This window comes from Dipteris shenzhenensis, chromosome 26, assembly GCF_047967505.1.
Source record: "Dipteris shenzhenensis isolate YYH24624 ecotype China chromosome 26, Dip_SZ_1.0, whole genome shotgun sequence".
Lineage (NCBI taxonomy): Eukaryota > Viridiplantae > Streptophyta > Polypodiopsida > Gleicheniales > Dipteridaceae > Dipteris > Dipteris shenzhenensis.
The window spans coordinates 481,765-496,400 of NC_141621.1; the positions used below are offsets into that span (position 1 = coordinate 481,765).

The 14,636-nt window shown below is 42.5% G+C and overlaps 1 protein-coding gene across 1 annotated transcript; it reads right to left on the minus strand.

Annotated features, from left to right (window-relative positions):
• Positions 1 to 1,614: 1,614 nt before the first annotated feature.
• Positions 1,615 to 12,289, minus strand: LOC147884508 (uncharacterized). The gene is made up of 4 exons (XM_087397983.1): positions 12,117 to 12,289; positions 5,741 to 5,870; positions 3,073 to 3,131; positions 1,615 to 2,881 (listed from the first exon to the last, which is right to left on the minus strand). The coding sequence occupies exons 1-4, from the start codon at positions 12,287 to 12,289 to the stop codon at positions 2,005 to 2,007; spliced, it is 1,239 nt and encodes a 412-aa protein (XP_087254109.1). The 3' UTR covers positions 1,615 to 2,004.
• Between the last annotated feature and the right edge of the window lie 2,347 nt (positions 12,290 to 14,636).

Consider the following 14,636-nt stretch of genomic DNA (forward strand, 5'->3'; position numbering starts at 1 on the left):
TATTTCATGATTGTATTACTTTGAGCATATAAATAGGCATTCATGTCCCTAGTGATAACCCATGGATTATATGCCCTTTTACTTTATTATTATAGGACGAGGACACACACATGTACATCCGATTTATCTCATAGGATGCGACTTTGGCCTCATGCACATGAAAAATCTCTCTCTCTCTCTCTCTCTCTCTCTCTCTCAAAAGGCAAGGTATGCTCCTCCTTGGTATTATTGTAAAAAATATAATGGCATGGCCATATCACAAACAAACGCCTCATTACAATAGGATTACATCACAATTTCCGATAGTGAAAAAACCCCTCCAAATCTAACATGTCCCCATAGCTGAGGGAAAGAACCATAGACGATGTGGAGGAAACAAGAAGTGGTTGCAGAAGAAGATGATGTGGTAAACGATGGAGGAAGCTCATGGAAGGGCTTCAAGACCAAAAGCATCCGAAATTGCCACACCAAGGCCTTCAAACCAACACGACCAAAAAGAGCAACTAAAACACCACATGCTAATTGCAAATTGTGAAAACTCCATAGCAAGAAAGTCTTCACCTAAGTCTTCAAGAGGCACACGATAAGTATAAAGGAATCATGTACTTCTCTACAATGCTCTGCCATGGAATCACCTTTACAACAAGTAAATTCAGTGTGCCACAAATATTGCATGAGCACCTTCACTGAGTCCGAGGTCATGCCACAAATATTACATGTAGAGCACCTTCGACCACCTTTCCGTTAAGTCAATCCACCTTTTAAACGAATCATGTGCGACAAAAAACCCAAGAAGATCCTGCTAGTGTGAAAACGTCCCGTTATTCCACCTGTCGTACTATACTTTTTACATGAGAGTGCCTCCAGCTTGTAAACTTGGAATTAACCGGATAACCACATGCTATGCCACATCTATAACCTGTAGAGCACCTCCAACATAAGGACGCCTGACAGAAATGAATTTCCTCATCAAAGGCTCTCTCTCTCTCTCTCTCTCTCTCTCTCTCTCTCTCTTAATGAGCAAAGAGAGTACGATGGAGAATAGCTCAGGCCATCCTCTTTGTAAAAATAGGTCATCCAATAGCAAACACAATTAAAGGGAAAACATGTTAGGTTATAATACCACACAACAGACCACAAGATCAAAGTGATGCTCAGTCCTAGTCACTCCAAGATACAAAGATATTGAATTACAAATCAGTCCAATACCTAACAGCTCAAGGGTGCAAAAAAGGATCTTTGGAAAACTCATGAGGCATGCCAGGCATAAAGCGATTTGTGGAGTATGGTGCAAAACCCAATTTTCAAAGACTTCCCGAAAGCACAAGGCTTCAAGAAGAGCAAACATCCCTTGAACTAATGTGGATGTCCCCCGGCTTGTAATGCCAGTTTTTTGGAAGGTGACATTGCCCATAGACAGCTCTTTTTCCTTCCACTAACAATCTTTCTTTTTTTATCATGAAGCTAATAATGACACGACCAGTGAACAAAAGATACATCACGAGACAGGATAATGCCAAAAGACACATCCAGGTGTATAGTACAAGAATCATGTTCATTAGATGACAGAGTCAATGCATCAACATTGGCAGCAGCTATGCTGGGTGGAAGGTAGCATGCATCCATATTAGGACAATATCCAGACTGTTACACTCTATTTGGTTACAACCTGGATCTTAAATTTGTATATTTACGCAATATTTACATTTATATATGTTGCCTTATGGTATGCAATGCAGGGTTCTGACTGTACGTATCTTTACATGTGGTACGTTTAGTACAGTACTGGTATATATGTACGTACATAAGCCAAAAAAAAAGTACTTGCCATAGATCTGCAATGCATCTCTCGTAGATGATAATGACAACCAGCCACTTCTGTTCGTAGTGAGAAAAGACAAAGGGCCACATCCTGTTTTCGCACCCCATAGGATTCTCAGGTCTAACCAAATGTCTGGTGGATCATAGACACAACAGGAGACTGCGCTGACCTTCAAGGCATGATCATGTACCAGGCCAGCCGCCATAGTTTTGATGAGGGTCATAGTTAGGAATGCTGCCAGACCAAGCATAACCATGACCTTCTATTTGTGTATCACTGGAAGGGGTCACAGCAGATTCAAAGTTAACTCTTGTTGGTGGCGGTGGAGGCATGAGAGGAGGTGGCGGAGGTGCCCCTGCAGGCGGCCGAGGTGGTGGCAAGGGCGGTGATGGGAGCAGGTGTCCTCCAGAAGGAGCAACCTGCTGGTAACGGGGCGCTGGATACATGGGTCGCATGCCTCCGTCCTGCTGTATGGGATAATGAGGGGCAGTGAAAGGCTGTGGCAGTGAGAATACCGGAAGACCTGTCTGCGGCCAAGGCAAGATACTCGGTTGCACTTGTTGCTGTAGTAGAGGTGGCTGAAGAACTTGGGGGGGATCTGCCTGTGGCTGGTAAGGTTGCTCTTCCATTTTGGGCCACTCTTGCTGCTGCCGGCGATGCCGCTCCCCATGGCCAGAATGCTGCTGCTTATGAGGCTCAAGGTCCGCTTTTTGTTCTGATAAAGCAAATGGAGTCAGCTGAGCCACCCCCCTTGAATACAGACTGTCTGAGGCGTGGAGTGGCCCACCCTTTTGTCCTGGCAGGTGAACACCCGATGACGAGCCGGACAAGGCTTGCGCCTGCTGCCCAGGCGGCAGCGGCGGCTCCAAAGATGCTGCCATTTTTGGAGCCTCCACCTCTCTGTCTTCGGCAATCTCCATCAAATCAGCATGCACTTCCCTCACAAGCCGCTGGAAATCTTGCCTCTTGAGGAAAGATCTCAAGCAGCGCGACGCACCACAGATAAAGATGCCTTCGAGAACCTCAATTCTCTGTATCCGCAAGACACGCTCTCCACACCTGTGTCATGCCAAGTGGTCACAATGTAAATGGCAACAGTTACCTCGACAAATGCTTTCATGAGAGAGAGAGAGAGACAGACAGACACATACATGTGTGTGTGTGTGTGCGCGCGCGCGCTTGCTTATACACACACATACATACATGCATACAATTTACTTCTTTATAGAGAGAGACAGACAAATACATACAAATGGCAAGTAGAGTCTCTCCGAGCACACGTCAGACAGAATATGTGCTCACAAGGATCCTGAAAACATAATGATTAATCTACACGATGTAACATGATAAAGCCCTCCATCCCTAAGACCTCAATTAGTGCTGGAGAGGTGAAGAGACAGCCATCTTGACCTAAACCTGACCATATCTGTTACCTTTACCACAGACAATACACAAGGAAATACATCAAAAAGGGGCACAAAACTGTCAAATCTCACAAACCACTTGTGGATACTGCAGGCTTGAAAAGGTTAAACCTGCCTAACGGCCAGTGGAAAGTAGTGCTAGAAAAGGACGTCTTCACAAATCCTTAAAAAATGAGGTCAGCATTGAATAAACCATTATCTTATGTACTATATATATTTGCCAAATTACTGTTGATTTATACTAAAACACCTGCCATTTTCCTTTTCCCAAACCGTCACAGCGTGAAAACAGCTTATATGAATATATGCACTGTGAACATGAATATGTACACAACACACACAGACAAGCACACACACACATACACACACACTTTTTTTTCGTGAAAACACTGCTTTATTTATTACACACATACACGCGCACACGTGTACCCAAGTTCAACTAATGCAACTAACACGACCTTGTGTTTTCTGCAAATGCAACCTTGCATGTTCTACTAATGCAACTTGGCATTTTCCATTAACACAACTTCACTAAGCAACTTGCATTTGAAGAGGATCAAGGCGGAGCACGCACACAAGAGAGGGAGAGAGAGGCACAGGACATGGTGGGGAGAATAGAGCCACAGTCTCTTATGTGAGCCCTCCCCTTATTCACTATATGTAAAAGAATAAGGTGTACACATGTGGGCGCTCGGACACGAGTGACTGCCCGGCCAACACAGGGGCCCTTAACCCCAACAACCTCCCACTTAAAGGCCAATGTGTCTTCAAGCGAGAACCCACTAGCCTACGACTATATGTACAAACTAGGAAGAGATATGACGGATCTCATCCCACACCTATGGGCTCACTATGACGTAGTGCATCTCGCTCTCCAAGTAGACCATAGCATTGTGGAAGCCATGCAAAGATATCAGCCATCTCTGCATCCTGTCTACTAGAGCTCAAGCACTCCTGCAGGTATGTCATAATGACCTGCATCGCTCCCCCATGCTGAGTGTCCGTGTCAGCCATTGCACGACTGACAACTCCCACAGCAAATGAACCAATGGCAAATGCAAGCTCGGATCTCGACATCAATATGTCGTACATGAGACTCCCAAACGCTGATGCTACTTTTGCTATCTCGCACAGCCTCAGCATGTCAGTCATAGCCGACTCCTCAGGACTAGACTGCGTCACATGTGGATGTGCTAGCTTCGAGGTACTGGCCAATGTCCTCGCATCGACGTGACCAACATCAACATGCATATCTAGCATATGTCCTCCCGGAACCATGTCAAAACCATCGTCATACTCTGACCGTAGCATCGCATCACTCTCCGACATCAGCATGTCAAGAAATGACTGTACCACTTATGCATCATCGGCATCCAAATCAGTCATCTCCACCATCACACATGATGACTCGCCATGTGCATCCATAGAGATAACCTGCTCCACATGTCCATCATAAGACATACCATGCCTCTGTCACATCCTGTGATTGCCCCTGTAGTGCATCCATAGAGCAAACACAGCTCTCAACCTGTCCCACACTGGACAAACTATGCACCTCAGCTCTGTCTGCGCATGTAACAATGGCAGAACTGTCGCATACATCTCACATGCCATCGCATCCTGGAAGGAGACTGTCCTCGTATCAACATCTCTATATGGTAATGGAGTCACACAGACTCTACCATCATGAGAATACACAAAATACAAAGGGAACTCCGTGCCTGACCTGGCACCTCTCGCTATCACAAGCGAAGCCCTATGTATCTTCCAGGAATGCTCCGTATGCTTAAATGCATAGCCCTCATCTCGTAAGTGTGCTACAGACACCAAGCACTGTGTCATACTCGACACGTCTCACGTCACGTAACATCAACAATCCACCGTGGCCAAATACAAGGTGTATGTCACCAACACCTGCTACAGACACCAAGCACTATGTCATACTCGGCACATGTCTCACGTCGCGTAACATCAACAATCCACCATGTACAAATACAAGGTGTATGTCACCAACACCTGCTACATCACTACTCAAACTGTCCGTCTCTGCATAACCGTGTCTCACAGCTGAATATGTGCTGAACCAATCCCTATGTGGGATAGCATGAAACAAAGCATCCATATCCAACAAGACTCTCTGAAACAATGTGCGAGAACTAGTAGTGATAGCACAAGAGGTACCACGCATAGCCTCTGCTCTAGAAGCATCTGCCACATGCGAATCTTGAAGCTGTCGCTTCTTCTACTGTCTTATGCGACGGAAACAACCTCGTCTCATGTGGCCACGTCTGCCACAATGCCAACAGACATCTCTACGAGAATAAGTACGAGACCTACCTCTCACATGAGGTGTCTCAACCACAACAATACCTGTAATTGTAACCTCATCTGTACCATCTACCCTAGCAACATTATGGTGGACACACTCCGAAGCCATGACTATGCACAAACAAGATGAACAAGACTGAGCACTAGTGCAGAACTCTCAACGCACTCTAGCAATAGCTACACTGCAACACTGCTCGAAGTGCAGTACAATCTCCCACCCGAGAGTCTGCCTGCCTGTCAACAAGTCTCCCACTTGAACGAGATACGTCCAAGTATAGTAGAATGGATGTGGAATCCTCAACGCAATCCAACAGTGCAAGATGCTTGACCAACTGATCCACACACGGATCACAACACTAGTGGCGTGCTAGTCCAACAAAGCATCCAACGCACATACGGATTTTGTAGAAAATCTAGCAGAGTCTCCCTTGTATCTGGAAGAAACCCCCACTTCGTCTACAATGACAAACAAGATGCAACACGCATCTAACAATACTCAAGTGGCATACGACAAAGATCACACACTTTGTCTATATGTGCTAGAGACTGTCATGCATTCAACAATGCAAACACGGCATCCAATCAATGCTCACACGGTAACCAAGCTCAAGCACGAGCTAACCACGTCACAAACCAGCCTCAAAGGAGCATACATGTACGGCATCCACAAGAGTATCAAACACCTCTCACGGCATCCACTGGACACATAAAACGCATCCAAACTGGGCATCCAAGTGTGGGCATCAACAAGAGGATCGCACACCTCTCAAAGTGTCGTCCACACCAACGGGCATAAATAAATGACGCCAAAATTGTATGCAAATCTGTGATGCTCGAGACCATAACACTCTCCCACCTGCAAAGAACACCGCACATAAGTCTTGAGTGCCACCTACGATCACAACTTGGATCGCATAAACCAATGCGCATAAACACCTGGTAAAATTTCACCAAAGTTACGACAGTAAAGTGGCTATAAGACCAATATAACCAACGCATAAACTGGCAGCTCACAGCAAGAGCTATAAAATGCGCAACAAATCCGCACTCAATACATGCATAAATCTCTGCAAACTAGATCCTCCAAGCTCTCATGAAGAGTGCCTCATATGACCATACATGTCATAAATCTGTGTCAAACCTCGGTTGAACCAAGCTCACAAGAATCATGTTTGTAGCAGAAAAGGCCTGTCTACCTGCATACGCAACCTGTATGGATAATCTAGCAAATTTGCCTCATGTCAACTGTTATTGTATCTATCCACGAATGGACCCACAATCAACATACATATGTCTAACAAAGCAATATGTGTATACATACATACATACATACATACATGCATGCACGCATCCATATTCATGTTTACAAACTTTTTGCTACAAGCTTAATCAATTTTCCTTTGGTGTATCTCCGCTTACTATATTAAAAAAAGCACACATGCACCCGTAGTGATCCCTTAATCGTGGTTTAAAAATTATATCGATAATATATATATCTTGAAATATAAATATATATTTAGATACATAAACATATATACACACACACACATACACACATGCATACTAATACTCTATATGAATTGAAATACATATACAAAAATTGAGATCGAACTTAGATCGACACTCAAATATATACATATATATATATATATATATACATATACATATATATATATAGACACACACACACACACACATGGATGTATATACATATCCACGATGTTGAGCCTATAGGAAAAAATCATTGAATAAGAGTTTATTTACTCAGGTATTAGCTCCCATCCAAGAAGTAGCTTATGATGTTGAGTCTATAGGGAAAATTCATTGAAAAGAGCTCCTATACATAGGCATTGCTCTTGCGCAATTAATAGCTTATGATGTTGAGCCTAAAGGAAAAAGTAGAAGCACCTACCTAGGCATTTGCTTTCGCCCAAGTAGTAGCTTATGATGTTGAACCTATTAGGAGAAGTCATCGTTGGGAGTACTAACTTATGATGATATATATATATATATATATACGTATGCGTATGTATGTATCTATGTATGTATGCATGCATGCATGCATGGATGTATGTATGTATGTATGTATGTATGTATGTATGTATATTGAATATATAGGAAAAACTCATTGAAAAGGGCTCCTTTACCTAGGTATTAGATCGGACCCAAGTCGTAGTTTATGATGTTTGAACCTATTGAAAGAAGTCACATAGAGAGAGAGGGAGAGAGAGACAGAGAGATACACACACACACAGAGGAATATACATTCTTATACTCCATAATGAACATGTTTTTATATGGAGGGATATAATTCTATTATTTTCTTAGATCCACCTTTGTGGAGGGGACCTATATCAGCCCATGAGATCATAAATATGATTGTAGATTTTGAAGTTATAAGGTGTGGAGGTTGTCAACCTTTTGGACAAAGTGTGCAGTTTATTGGACCATGGGCACTCGGGGGGGTCACTATATGTAGAATACTCCTATCGCGTGCGTTCAAGACCTATATTTTAAATCCCTTATCTGTGAATTTTTTTATCCATATAATATCCCCTTTTCTTTATGAATCTGTAAATTTGTTTGAAAAAAATTTAAATCATACCCTTATGTAAATACATTTCTGTAAGTTTCATAAATTAAAAATATGCTTTTGTTGAACGCACGTGATATTCACATTTTTTGTTGAGTGACCCCCCTGAGCATGGGCATAGAGTATTCCAACCACGATTTGTCATAGGCTAAACTTTGATGTTTAGTACTAACATTGGCTAATATTTTGGGAATGTCTATGTTTTGAGAATGACTCGCATCACCCACCTATATGGACTTTTTCAAGAATCACGACTTTATATAAATACTATGATTTTTGAATGTGAATCTTTGTAAGTGAGTAAAGAGAAAGATGTTTCTATTTTCATAACTATGTTCATAACTAGAACATGCCTAGCAATGGGTGTGGCTCTCTTAATGGTCACTTTGCACATGTGTATGGTCCATCTATTTACATAACTTTATAAAACCATGATTTTATGAGAAGTTGATATGTACAAAAATGCCCAATAATAACTATGTTCCATAATGTGATAAGCTATATGAGTCAAACGGGTCGCAAAGCAACCGTTAATGGGCCATGAAGGAACCTGTGGTAAGAGCGAGAGAGACCGATCGTAGGGGAGTCACGCGAGCTCGTGTATTACATGCATGGATGTATCCATGTATGCATGCAATATGTATTGCATGTATGGATGTATCCATGTATGCATGCATGGATGTATCCATGTATGCATGCATGCAATATGTATTGCATGTATGGATGTATCCATACATGGATGTATCCATGTATGCATGCATACATGTAAGTATGCATCCAATATGTATTTACGTATGTATGTATGTATACATACCTAAATATGTATTTACGTATGTATGTATGCATACATACCTAAATATATATAAAGAGCGAGAGAGAGAGAGAGGTGTTTTCATGTATATGTATGTATGTACGTATACACATGTAGATGTATAGTACCCTATGCATGTATGTATGACACGTATATATGCATGCATACACATGTAGATGTATAGTATCCTATGCATATATGTATTACATGCATGGATGTATCCATGTATGCATGCATGCAATATGTATTGCATACATGGATGTATCCATGTATGCATGCATGCAATATGTATTGCATGTATGGATGTATCCAAGTATGCATACATGTAAGTATGCATCCAGTATGTATTTATGTATGTATGTATGTATGTATATATACATACCTAAATATGTATGCTCTTACAAAGAGATAGAGAGAGAGGTGTTTTCATATACTGTAGTTTTCTTGAGTCTCAATCTCTGTAACTTGCTTCTCGGTGTTTCCAAGCAACCCACAACTCAGTCCGATCGCTCGATGTATCAAAAAGCAATTAAAAGTGAGTTCCTCACTCTCTTTAGTAAAAGTGAGTGTCTCACTCTCTCTATAATATCGACTAAAACATAGGCACACATACATACACACATAGACCTCTCTCTCTCTATAAAAGAAAAAGAAACAAATAATTTTACACTTGGAGCCATTTTGGGATTTTTTAAAAGATGTGATTGTTTGATAGATGAATGTTGTTTAACGAGATACATACACATACTCACATATGCGCACATCCATAGGAGTACACACTCTCTCTCTCTCTCTCTCTAAATATGGGATGATATGGGATGGGATTGGATTGGATGAGAGATGGTGAGGTTCAACAAGATACATCCATATACATACACATGCTTACACGCATGCACATACACATACTCATCAACATAGAAACACAAAAATAATGTGTGCCATGGAGATTGTACAAGTACATCTAAAATAAAAGTTATGAGTGCATCTAACAGTATGAAGCATGGATGATTTTTTCGCGTTAGTTTCGTTAATAAGCGAAAGTTTTATATGGCTTGTGAAAGTTTATATGCTTTTATAAAAATAAGAGCTTAGTATATTCGCCAGAATCTGAAACTAAAATTAAAAAAAGAGCTAAGTTTAGCCTTTAAGATTATAAAATTATAAATAAAGTCCATGAAAATTCGCCAAAGTTTTATATAATAGATAAATATATTTGGAAACTTTCGCCAACATATTATATATACAATTTAAAAATTTGGGTGGATCTATAGAATTAAGCACCAAAAGAAGACTTGTGCAATCAAGTATAATCTAGTGTTAACATTTAATGTTTGCTAGAATGATAATAATGTAGAGGTTTTATCTATTTGAACATGAAGCCGTTTGATATTGCATGAAATGTAAATGCAATCCATAATCTAAAATACATGATTAATGAGCTCCTATGGTATATGTGATTTTAAACTTGCATTTGAGTCTTTAGATACTTTCCCTATATATATACTTATATAGTGATTATTTTCCTTTACTTGCTTCCTTCTTAATTTCCTATGGTTGTTTACCATGTAACTTTTTAATTTATCGTTGTACCTTCTTATTCATTTGGACTCAGTGCAAATGAAAGGTGCTATCTATCTCCACATGCACCTTCAGTTACACACAACACCCACCAAACCACACCCCCTAACCGTTACACACCGCCATCTTGGAGCCATTATGCACCGTTATGCACTGCCACCTTTTAGCTCTTATCCTTACATCCTCACACTTGCGCCTCACCTCTGTAACCCCTATTTTTTGGTGCACTGAGCACTCCATCCTACTCTTTGCCTCCTTTTTTGAAATTCCTCCATCTCTATTAAGCTCCCGACTCCTTTGGTTATGCTTCACTACATCCCAACTTCATCAACCGACTTGCTCTCCTCCTCCTCCTTCTTACCATCTCAAGTGCCTTCCCTACCATGCCTCCTTCAAACAGGTTCTCTCCTTGTACAAGTAGCCCATCCCTTCATTCAAGCCTCTATTTGTGTCCACTTATAGCTCGGCTATCAGCGCGCCAACTTCCTGTGGGCTTTATTTTCTATGTTGCAGCCTTATCTCCTCTGCAATTCTACTACGTACTCCACATTCAAGGTCGTTACTCAACTCGCAAGGTCTCGTTCTTCCCTCTCTTGCAACTGCAAGCACTATGGCTCTCATAGGCAGCTAGGCTATCCACTAGTACCTTGGTGCTGCTGTCCCTTTTCTGTGTGTTGATATAGTAGCTACGGCTTTTTGTTGGAGCTTTTTGTCGTAACAACTCCTCTTTTACTTTTAGCTTCTCTTCTGTCTCTTTTTGCTCACTAATTCCTCGCTAACTGTGGTGTCCTGTTACTTCCATTTGCACATTGAGCAACCGTTCCATTGTTTGTAGCCTACTATGCGTAGAGCATGTTCAGAAGAAGAGCAAGCTGCTTCTGAACCTAGTATTTGAATACATGGACACAGATTTAAAGAAGTACATGGATCTTCATGGATAGAGTAGTAACGGGTTACGGCACCCGGAATCCATTGCCAGTGAAACTGATTTGGGTCCATTCAATTGTATTAAAGAAGCTCATAAATTCGAACTACATAACGATTTATACTTGATAATTCTGAAAAACAAGTAGTTGCAAAGCTGTGGAATTATATATATAATATGAGACCATGGTGGCTTGCCACGAGCTACCTACTAGATCTTAAATGAGACCACCTATGGGATCAAATTCTAGAGGTGGGGAGGAGGGCATTCCTTTTTCTAAGGTGTATTAATTAATTTGATTATTTTTAAAGGAATGGGTTAAAGCCGACGGCGCTGCCACTTAGGTGGTCATAATGTAGGCCGTTATGAGATATTAGGTTGTGACAGAGTGCAGCTTGGTCTTTTCTCTTGTAGATTGCCTTCCTCTCGTCTCCCATGCTCGACACCTTCGCTATCGTCATTTGTGAGTCGTGAGGCTTCGCCTTTCAAGTTTCTATCGTGACGCTTCGCCATTTTGTGTAAGTTGGAGCCTGGAGGTGGTTTTATGGTCTCGCGAGTCGTTACTCGTAGTGTTCTGTGTCGTAAAATATGGGCGTGATCACGAATCACGATTCGCGTTAGTAGTTAGTAGTTACGTTGTGTGCCGGAAGTTCTCAGATGGCGGAAGTTTGCTCATCTTCATTGCAGCGCTGCTTTCCTTCTGGAGGGTTTTGTGGACGCTAGGTCGTACTATCAACCGGGGGAGTAAAGTCCTACGAGGATCTTGCATTTGAATAACTCGTTTGCTTGTTAGTCGATCTCCGTGCATCCTTTGCGTCTTCCACGAAAGGGACGACTCATGGATACCACTTCATCACAAATTTTACCTGCATTGGACTGTCACTTAATCGATGTTGCCACGGAAGAGGATGTATGAATTTCTTCTCAGTCTTCTTGCAGGTTCCCCGCATTCATCTGGCCCGTTCGAATTCGCCTCATCCCCCGTGGCTTCTGGTTAGAGCAGAAACGCATCATTTTACGTTCCACGCAAATGTGTTCAGTTTGTCTAGCCATTGGCTCTTCTGTTATAGACGTTTTCAACTTGTTCTATATCGCAAGTCTGACAGCAAACTTCTTGCAGCATCACCGGCCAAGTCGCCAACGACCACAACCGCTTCTCAGTCCTCAGTGGCCAGCTCTCCGTCTGCATCTCCCTCGCCCTCCTTGGGAAAATCTCTACCTACAGTTCCAGCATCTTCTCCTTCAGGTGCTTCATCAGAACTAAACGGTTTGCTAGTCTAATAATATGCATCGTTTGCTAGTATCGCACCGTGTAAAATATATATCTTTTATAGTATGAACCCCTCGCCAGCTACACTTCACATTCGTTAATGAAGATTTCGTGTTTGTCACAGAGACGGAGCCCGGTTTGGGAGGGCTTGCCCCCAACTTGATTATTCCTTCAGCAGGTCCGAATAGGGGCTCAACCAGCAGCACATCTGGGGTGTCCGTCTCGGTTTCCCTATGCATATTTGCGGCTCTCACTATCGCTGCCGTTCACGTCCAGCAAGTTTAAACGTGCTCAGTTCTCCGGCGCGCTTGTAATTGTTAACTCGCATTTTATGTCAAACTTCTGAAGATAGTAGACCTGATCTGTAACTACACGTTTCCTTCGAGCCAGAGTTTCATGGGTACCCGGTACATTGTTATTAGGCTAGAGTTTCATGGGTATTTGGCACCCACCCGGTACATTGTTATTAGGCTAGGGTGAAGACTTGCTACAGCATGGCTTTCAAATGCACCTTGCTGCCCAGACCAACTTCGGCCCATGATCCATCCTCATTGTATCTCTTGCGCTACGACCATGTTGTAGACTCGTATGATGTTTGGAGAGTCAGGTTCTCGCTGTCCAGTGCTCTCTCTTGCTGTAGAATCTTCGGTCTCTAAGTCACCTACAAAATGATAGAAATTAGGATGATGATGGATGAATGATTGATGAGATTGATCGAAAGATGTGAGCAAGCGTAATGATTCATCCGTCCAAAGAGGGAGGAGATAAACATTGAGAGAGTGATGAGATGAACATTGAGAGCAGTCGTGCTGATTCAGAAGGCAGCTGGTGGAGAGTAAAGGTCAACAACACTGAAACTGAGAAGCTATTCTGTTCGTTGGAGCTGGTTGGTATGGTTTGCTTAGCGTCACCTTCTCCAGCTGCAACGCCCATCATCGACCTTTCCACTTCAGTTTCCTCCAAAAATTACAGGAGATGAAGAAGAGGAGATAAAGTCCGACGCCAAAATGCAAACTACTTTCCTTCTCAATGCCATTGTGTGCCAAGATTAATGAATTTAGCCATCATGCTGCAACATCACTTGTTGCGCTGCCTGCTTTGGCCCCAACTCTCAACAGGGTTTGGCTTGTTTGCTGGCCCTCTTCAACCACCATAATAGAGTACCAGAGAAAGCGCTGACCAAAACTAGACTGTTTAAGCAATCCTGAAACAAGATCAGGCTTAATCGGACCTGTGACCCAGCAGACCTGTACCAATATGTCCGAACAGGGGGAGTTGCTGGCGGTTTCTTGCGACAGCCAAAGCATCACGGAAGCGGTCTGCAAAAGATGAGAGCTGTGGGTGTCTTCCGACGTTCGAGTTGTGAGGGCAAACTATAGCTCTAACATCTTTCTCTCCAATGGTAGGCTATACCTGCAGTGCTCTAACCCCTCCCGCGCTCGCGCTGCTAGAATCCCTCTCGGGGAATCACACCATACACCGTGTGACCGTTGTTTTGTTCATCTCCAAGGACCGGGCTGCGGGCACCATGGGTCGTTGCACCAGTAAACCCAAAACATCTGAGTACGAGGGGTTGATGGATCCTCAAGCCTAGTGTCATGATGAGCTTGGAAGAAACAGCATCGATACTGACACTAAGGGCGTCGAAGCTGCTCAACATAGTCTAGATGTCGGCTTGAAAACTATCGACCGAAACAACTGTTGTGCTTCCCCTCTGCAATTATTTCCTGTAGTAAGCACTGAGGGATTTCTCAGACTACCTTCGTTGGGTGCACTGCTCCCTACGTTACTGTGTGTTGAGACCAAAACTTAGTCATTGTTGGCATCTCCTTTTGTGGATTACGTTATATGTCAATAGTAGTACATCGAGGTTTCCCTATGGCAT

What these genes read in the sequence shown, in the direction of transcription:
- LOC147884508 (XM_087397983.1), bottom strand. Translation starts at nt 12,289, where the DNA reads ATGCACGGAGATCGACTAACAAGCAAACGAGTTATTCAAATGCAAGAT. An exon ending in GAGAACTTCCGGCACACAAC is followed by an intron (nt 5,871 to 12,116) that starts GTAACTACTAAC and finishes GATTGCGTTGAG; the next exon opens with GATTCCACATCCATTCTACT. An exon ending in AGAGACTCTACTTGCCATTT is followed by an intron (nt 2,882 to 3,072) that starts GTATGTATTTGT and finishes GGCATGACACAG; the next exon opens with GTGTGGAGAGCGTGTCTTGC.